Source organism: Phocoena phocoena, chromosome 2 (genome assembly GCF_963924675.1).
Source record: "Phocoena phocoena chromosome 2, mPhoPho1.1, whole genome shotgun sequence".
Classification (NCBI taxonomy): domain Eukaryota; kingdom Metazoa; phylum Chordata; class Mammalia; order Artiodactyla; family Phocoenidae; genus Phocoena; species Phocoena phocoena.
Window position 1 is genome coordinate 99414984 of NC_089220.1, and position 8552 is coordinate 99423535.

General features: G+C 36.8%; 1 protein-coding gene across 1 annotated transcript in view; it reads right to left on the reverse strand.

The window, feature by feature from the left end:
- RFX7 (regulatory factor X7) overlaps nucleotides 1-8235 on the reverse strand; it is a 147675-nt gene extending 139440 nt beyond the window's left edge. Inside the window, exon 1 of the mRNA XM_065872360.1 lies at nucleotides 8075-8235. Coding sequence (XP_065728432.1) covers nucleotides 8075-8235 — 161 coding nt within the window. The remainder of the gene's footprint in view (nucleotides 1-8074) is intronic.
- Nucleotides 8236-8552: the final 317 nt, after the last annotated feature.

The following is an 8552-nucleotide window of genomic DNA, read 5'->3' on the forward strand; positions in this document are numbered from 1 at the left end:
ATCTAATTCCTGATAGTGGGAATAAAGACCTCCCAGTAAGCAAACTGTTAGATGTACCTGGATCAACAGCCCATCCCTTGATTTTTTGCTAAGGCCATGATCCTGAATTTTGCCAATAAAACTATTTTGTCCTCACTGATTCTTTCTCTCATCTAATTCGGTATTTGTTTATACCATTGATTATACCATCATTGCATGTAACAAAACCTTACTTTTGTTAAATTCAATTATGTTGCATACAACTACACACAGAGGGTGAATGTAAGGTAGAGCTAGTGTCATATTGCTTTTTAATCTTTCTATGCCTGTATGCAGTAGACATTAAAATAAATGTGCACTGAATTCAGTTTTCTTTGACCACTTGATTCCATAAATGCAGGATTAGTTGTTGACCTCCTCACTTCTTTGGAACTTGTATGTACAGAATTTGCCCAAACAAAGCTTGCTAATATCTTCTACTGCAGAAAAAGGGATCATGCATTTAGTAATCTGACAGTTAATTTTTTGATCATAGATTGCTTATACACAAATGCAGTTAATAAATCTATTGAATGCAATCAAATTAGGGAAATGATTCACTTACATTAACTGAAGCATCTTGTTCAAATACATTTCCCAACCTCCCAGAAGCACCAGCTTTGCTCCAAGCAAGAAGCACCAACTTTGCTCCAAGCAAGATATCACTGAAGTGATCCTCTTATCCAATTACATTTTTAAAATTTCATGTATACTGCAAAAGCAATGGCAAATTCTTGGCTCTCCCATATACAAATAATATTTTACTGTCATATTGTAAACTACTTATTATGCAGTGATTGCTGTGTTTCAGGTATATTCGGTCTCTGAATTCCTATAAACCTTACATATTGGAAAATGAGAATGTTTCATTTAAATTCAGTAAAAATTCACTAAAATGGATTCATCTCAGGTAAGGCCAGTCTAAATTAATGAAAAAAACTAATTTATATACACTTTAGATCATTGTTCCTTAGAAGTTGGGAGAAGTTTCATGGAAGCAGTAGCACATGAGTTGGATCTTAAAGTTAGACACTTACATCAACAGAAAAAAGAGAAGGGTTTTTAAGGTAGCAGGTAAAAAGACCAGCACAGGCATAAGCAGAGAAATAAGATAATGAAAGCAAAGAAAAAGGGTTATGGATAATACAAACTGAAGTAGCCAATTAATACAGTAATCCCGTTCCCATCTTGAAGCTACTTAGCAGCAAAAGATCATCAAAATAGGAAAGCCACAGAAAAATAAAAACACAAGAAAAGAATGAAAAACACAAACCCAAGTGCTCTACATGCTTGGTTTGTATCTTAAAATTAGGAATCACAGATGGCAACCCCAAAGTTCTAGGGAATCATCCTCCAAGATAACCAATAGTTCTGATGCTTTACCTATAACACAGCTCAAATTCTAAAAATCACGGATTTCAGAAAGAAAAGGGGAGGTAAATATAGGGCATACGTACCATCACTTCCTATTCCCATGCCCTTGATAGGCATCACTCATTAATCAGACTTGTGGCATGCAAGTTCAAGTCCATTTGAATCCTGTGTTGAAATGAGTGTAAAGGTATCCTTTGCTATCTGAACGCTTCCTATCCAAACCCAGACCACCACAAACAGGTTCAGGAATTTTTTTTTTTTTTTTTTTAAGATAAAGCTATTTGGAGGAGATGGTATTTCCCACCATATGTACTCTTGCTTCCCCAAATTCCAAAGCATAACAGATTCGGAACCTGTCACTCCGACCTCTCACTCTTCAAATTAAGAAACCAAATAGGGTACAAATAGCAAGGAATACACTTGTATGTTTTCAGTTTGTTCTGCGATACAAAACCTCACCTCCCACACATTCTTGTAATATATATAGGAGCTCCTGTAATAGATGCCTGATAGAGGTATTGTGCATAATTAACCAAACCTCATTGTTTTCTATTTCCTCTTATGAATAGGAAGTACACAGTCCATGACACAGAAAAAAGTAAACGTCTCAAGAAAGAAAAATTAAATCATGTTTTAAAGTTTTTATTCATGTGGGTTAAGGTTAAGCGTTAACTACCTTAATCTCATAGTCAGCAATCAAGTGCATTAAGGTTTCAGAGCTTATTGTTCCTTGTTTATTATCCTGCCCAGGGCAGAAAGAGTCTTCCTCTTATTGGCCCATGTTACTCTTCTTTAACCTGAACTTTTAGAACCTCAAGGAAGCAGAAAAGAAAGCAACTAAAAAGACCAAATGCAGGGGGCTTCCCTGGTGGCGCAGTGGTTGAGAGTCCACCTGCTGATGCAGGGGACACGAGTTCGTGCCCTGGTCCGGGAAGATCCCACATGCCGCGGAGCGACTAGGCCCGTGAGCCATGGCCGCTGAGCCTGCGCATCCGGAGCCTGTGCTCCACAACGGGAGAGGCCACAACAGTGAAAGACCCGCGTACCACAAAAAAAAAAAAAAATGTCTACCCTTGATGAATAAAGTGGTGAAGCTCAACTCAACACTCAATTTTCTGAAAAGAATACACACCTTTCTTATTTACATAACCAAATTTACAATATAACACTCTCTACTGCCTTAAAATATTATATTATTACTACAGGAGAAAAGTTCCTATGTGACATGCTCTTAAGTATTGAGCACCTCTTCATAAACAAAACAATCACACAAATAACCCCCCTAGTGCAATCTCTCAACTAGCAACTAGTAAACTCCCCAACACCAGGGAGCACTACATAGTCTCACATATTTTTGCATAATCAACAACAGCTCTTAGAATACATCAAATGTAATACATGCTCAATAAATATTTGCAGACTGAATCTCACGTAACAGAACTCTTGCACAATAAGTGAATTACACCTTCAGGTAGTTCTCCTGGGCTAGCACCCAAGGAAACACTGACAAAACCTAACAATCCGTCCATTGAAAATGTTCTGCTGATTGCTGATTAATTAAATGTTAGTCTTTCACTGTACTTATGGTCTGCTTTATTATTGCTGTCAATATTAATTTAGTAAAAGAGCCATAGAAATTTAAGCTAAAGGAACTTGCAGGGTCATCTAGTATAAATCTTTCATTTTGTAGACAAGGAAACGAAGGGGTCTACTTTTCCCATGCTTTGGCACTTGTCACCGCATTCCCTGGTCCTCTAACTGAATGAAAGAGACGTTTTATTGCACATTTTTGCTTAGGTTAATATTACATGTGAATGGGCATTCCTCAAATGCCAGTCTCTAGAATAGTACTTTGTATACAGCAGGTACTCAGGTGAGTACTTAAACACTGTTCTTGCTTAAAGTGTTGAAATCTGAGTGAACGACAATGCTCATTTTCATTTGTACAGTTTTAGTGTGTAACATTTTTCTAATATAAAAAGTGATTTGACTTAAGCTTTTATTTAAAGCGTCTTTCATAACAAATAAGACACTTCTGCCTTTCCTACCACTGTGAAGTTCATTCCCCCCAATAATACCAAAAACTAATAGTGACACAGAAACCAAATCAGTTCTGCACATTACATCATTCAAGACACCTCCCAATGGGGAGAGCAAACTGGTCAATAATTTATACACACACATAATCAGTACCTAAGTTAAACGAGGCCATAAAGTTGAGGGGTTTGAAACTGCCTAACTTGCCTATCTAAGCAATAGGGAAGACAATTTCATCAGCTTCTGATAACAGAGGAGAACAAGGAATTGCCTTCTTTCTGGAATCAGAAACACTTAGTGCTAGGAGGCACCATCACAGCTGGCCTCAATACAGACAAGCTAAAAGGACCGTAAGTCTTTAGTGTGCTTGGTATGGAGGATAGGTTGAACTCGGTAGGTGACATGTCAAACAACTAATCAAAATGTTTAAAAGCCAGCTGATGTACTAGTCAGTCTCTAATTTTAAAGCAAAATGAAAATCTTGGGCTTATGGTTAAAGTAAACTCTAAAGTCATGAGCTTTATAGCAAATGTTTCCCCCTGAAGTTGAACAAACAATAACTATTCCTTAGAGCTAAAAATTGCCTGTCCCAGAGCCAAGAACAAAACTGAACTACTGAGTTCTATGACAGGGGACAGAAATCAGAACAAATATGGCGCTAATAAGAAAAACGTATGGATCGCCGTACTTTGCTCACTGCAACTAAGAAATAAGAGAGTAAAACAAAATTGCTCAATTTGGGTTTAAATTCTAAATCTAAAATGTACCAGATTCAGACCTCTGTATGACTTACAGGATTAAATAAAGACAAGGAACTATAGCCACAGCACTGCTCCCAGGATCTGACAATGAATCAGAGGAATCCTATAGCTTCCCTGTCACTCAATTTATCTCTTTCCGTAAAGTGTGTAGAATAATGACACATCATATAGAACTGTTTTAAAAAAATGGTTTTTAAGGTCTTACTTGCAAATAGTTACATAAATAAAAATAATAACTGATGATAATGAATTCTTTTAAGAATCCCTGAATTTGTTTGTTGAGTAAATACAGTATTAGAACATTTTCTACAATGAAACATCATGATTTCTTTTGAATTTATAGGTAAATGTTTGTCGTCTATGTGACAGTGTAATTCCAAATATGCTAATCACCCCCAAACATGCAGGTATGATTATTCTTAAACATAACTAATCACAAACAGGCAGAGCGATTTCAAACACAATTTTTCCACAGTAATTTTATTCTATCAGAGTTTCAGGAAAAACTGCTTTAAAAAGGAAAAGAAAAGCACTTACATTCTTTTGGTCTAAATTAAATACAAACATTCTTTTTTTTTAAAACTGTGAAGACACTGGGAGATAAGAGGAAGGAAAAACTTGCTTCAGTATTCTTTTTTTAGGTAACCAAAGAGGGGTGCAATGTAAGTTAAAGAAGTCTGCAGTGAGGTTAGATTGTGGCTTTGTTTTAGGTTGTCAGTATGAGTTTTTATTTAGAAACAATGCATGAGTTACCAGCTTTCCTTTTTTAATGAAAAGTTTATATCAGAATTCTATTATTTTCTATTACTTACAAAATATAAATACTATGTTATAGCATATTCAGTATTAAAACACACCTCTGCAAATAAATCTCCTTTCAAGTGAGTTGTGTAAGTGATCTGGACCTCTGTCTATGGAGTGGGAATAAGGAAGACCAAGAAAGGTACAGGCTCGTTACACTGGACTTAAGCTGAAGATACCCGTAAATATATTACACAAATACTACAAGACTATCAAGTTATCAAGTTAGTAACTTTATTTTGTAGAACTATCTTAAAAATACATTATATTTCCAATTCTTAAGAAATCTGGTTTCTGATGTTAATCATTAAGTACCATGATTTCAACTCTGAATACTTAATATTTTTTCCAAAGACTCATTTTTAATGCTTGAAATAACCATGGTCATACTTTTATCTAACAGTATTTTAGTTTACTAAACAGAATAGATTAATTATGAACTGAGATAATAAATAATTCATTATCCAGCTAAAGGCCTACATCACATACTATATATGTGTAAAATAGGAGGACAAGTTCAGACTTGTTTGTGACCTGCAAGTCCAATAATTTAGAAACTATGATCAACCTAAATGCAAAACCCTTTTGATAATTATTAAATGCCACATTTGTTTAATGCAATTTTAAATTCTCATTAGTAATGATACCAAAGGTTGATATAGGATGTACTACAAAACTGATAATCTTTCAGAACATTATCAAGTGATAAAATAATTGGTAAAAAGATATTGTTGCTTCAAAAAAATGTGAAAAGAGATACCTAAAGAACTGCACTCTTACCTATTAAAAGTCATTTTAATTTTATACACATACACACACTATTTCTTAGGAAGAGACTGTGGTGAAGGAGATTTCACTTTCTAATGTCTTTATTTTATATAGTCACTTGATGAATAACATAAATCCAGTCTTGCGAAGCAGCGGCTATGAGTCTATATATTACATAGAGCCACTAACGTTGTTTATGATCCACAAACGTTGTTTATTCTAAAGTTTTAAATATAAAGAAATAATTTTTGCAAATAGGATTTCTAAAGCTTAAAATTAAATGCTACTAAGTGTGCCAGTACAATTTTAAAATGAAGCTATAAAATTGTACATTTGGGGATTAAGGTGTTTGTTGTCAGTTTTGCTTTTCAGAGCAAGTACCAAAAACTGAAGCACACTGTACTTCAGAAGTTTTTCTTACATTAAAATCAGCGTGGTTAAGTTGTAATGGATGTGTAAATATAAATTATCAATTAAAGAATAATTAAATCACATGATTTACCAAAAAGAGCACCACTCCACTATCATTATCATTCAAACACTTCAGTCCACTGCCTATACAACTTATTCATATTTTAAAAATATAAGGTGAAGGTTCCTTTCCCCTACTGTTCTCATAATAAATTAAAACATATACTTACTAATTCAACTTTCAAAATTTGCCTTTCTTAAAAGATTTTAGTCCTTTAACTTGGATGTCCCTTACCTGAATGTAAAAACCAAAGTGCTCAATTCAGATTTCAGAGACACTAGTTACATCAAGTTAATAGGGGGGAAAAAAAACCTGGTTTCTGGAAACCTTGGTGGTAAGGAGATTAAGCATCTCTTCCTTTAAATTACAGCTTTAAAAGGGGGTAGGGCATCCATCGAAGAATAAAGCCTTCTCTCTCTCACACGCACACACACAAGGCAATCCTATTTATCTGACCTATTCAAACTGTCACAGCAGGACTATTGTTAACCCTAAAAAATTCTCCTTTAAAGTATTTAAACTTCATTTTAAAATTAAAACTGAAAGCAAGATACTCAGCTGCCAACTACTGTGTAGTATGAAACTATTAAAGCCTGCACTGACCTACTTCATATTATCATCATGACAATATGGATGTATGCCAAGAAAATAATGAAATTACTATATAACAAACTTTAATTTTCTATTCAAAAATTGTCACTGTTTTTAAATGTGTAAATATTGTACTGCAAGGCCAGTTGTTTTATACTTTTTAAGTTGCAATATAAAAAAGGAGTTTTGATATTTCAGTAATCATATTCAATGATGAACATGCAAGATCTCATTTTTAAAATCAGAGCTTTTTTAAACACCACATTTAATTCTATTTTTAAACTTCTATTAAAAGCAGTCTCTTAGACTAAACTCCAAATAATGCTTTCCATTTTTAAAATAGCACTACACTTTTTAAAACATGTCAGTTAATGAAGAACCCTACAAAAATAATGCAAGTTCATGTTCAAAGAATATTTGCAATGGCTCTAACAGAGTACAGACTTAAGTCAGTGTATTTAATTACTAAAAGACTGCTACCAGTCTTTCAGAGTTTAATCTAATGTTGAAATATTGGAAATTCTCATACAAGAAAGTATAGGAATAGCAAAGGATATTTCATCCATGGTTTTTAAAAAAATACACACGGAATGGCAACACATTTATTTTAAATTAAACACATCCTTTTAAATTAGAAAATCACTTTGCTGTGTAAACTACCACCTTAAAATATCTCATACTAAAGAAACTCTTTCTTCACAATCAATGCAAAGATTAAGATCCCTGGAAGAGAATTTTAATCTCAGAATAAAGAAGGCAAAAACATCCAGAAACAGCAGCTAAACCAACTGAAAGGAAGAGACACATTAGGTTTTGTGCTGCATATTAATATTCTTACGCACAGTGTCTGTTTGGTGAAAATTCACAATACACTTCTTCCTCCCAGTATGACTGCAAAAAGGAGTAAACACATTTTACATTCCTCAGTCCCAAATTCATGCTACCATCATGCACCATGACTTAATTTCGACCCGTATTCCTCTTACACATAAGTGAAAAACATAAATGACTTGTTTATCTGCACTCGAAATTAAGGAGGGGGCAAAAGCATTTTTTGGCTCCGGAGCCCAGGAGCTGATGCAAAGTCCCCACACCTCCAGAGGTCCTATGAATATGCACCCGACTTTGTGGAGACCCCCATTCAATGAATGCATCAGCCTCCTCCTCGGCTCCCTTGCCCGCCGCCCCCCACCCGCTTTGCAGCAGAAATGTGCCTGGGCTTTTTTACCCCAGCGATGGAGGATCCTCTTACCAGATGGAGTTCTTGATCCTGTGTTGCAGCGCGCTGGCCTCTGTCCCTGGCAGCCCGGGCACAAGGGCTGGCAGAGCCACCCCCGAGTTGGGGGCGCTGGGGGGAGGCTGCTGATGGGCATCAGGCTGCTGTGGTGGCGGCTGTTGTTGTTCCTCTGCCATCGCTGCTGGAGGGGGGGGGAGGGAGGGAGGGAAGATGGGGGCGCGGGGAAGGGTGAGGGAAGAGACGGGGAGGGGAGGACGTCGGGGGAGAGGAGGAGGGGGGAGGGGAAGAGGAGGAGGAGGACGAGGAGGAGGAGGAAGGAAGCTGGATAAGCTAGGCCTTTACCCCAGGGCTCGAGTGAGTCGCTTTCGCCTGCCGCCTGGGGGACATCACCGGGGAGACCGAGCGGCTCCTTACGGCCGGGGCGCTTCACCGCGGGAGAGGCATGGCGGCGCCCCTCAGCCCCCCGCCGCCGCCGCCGCCGCCTCCTCCCGTC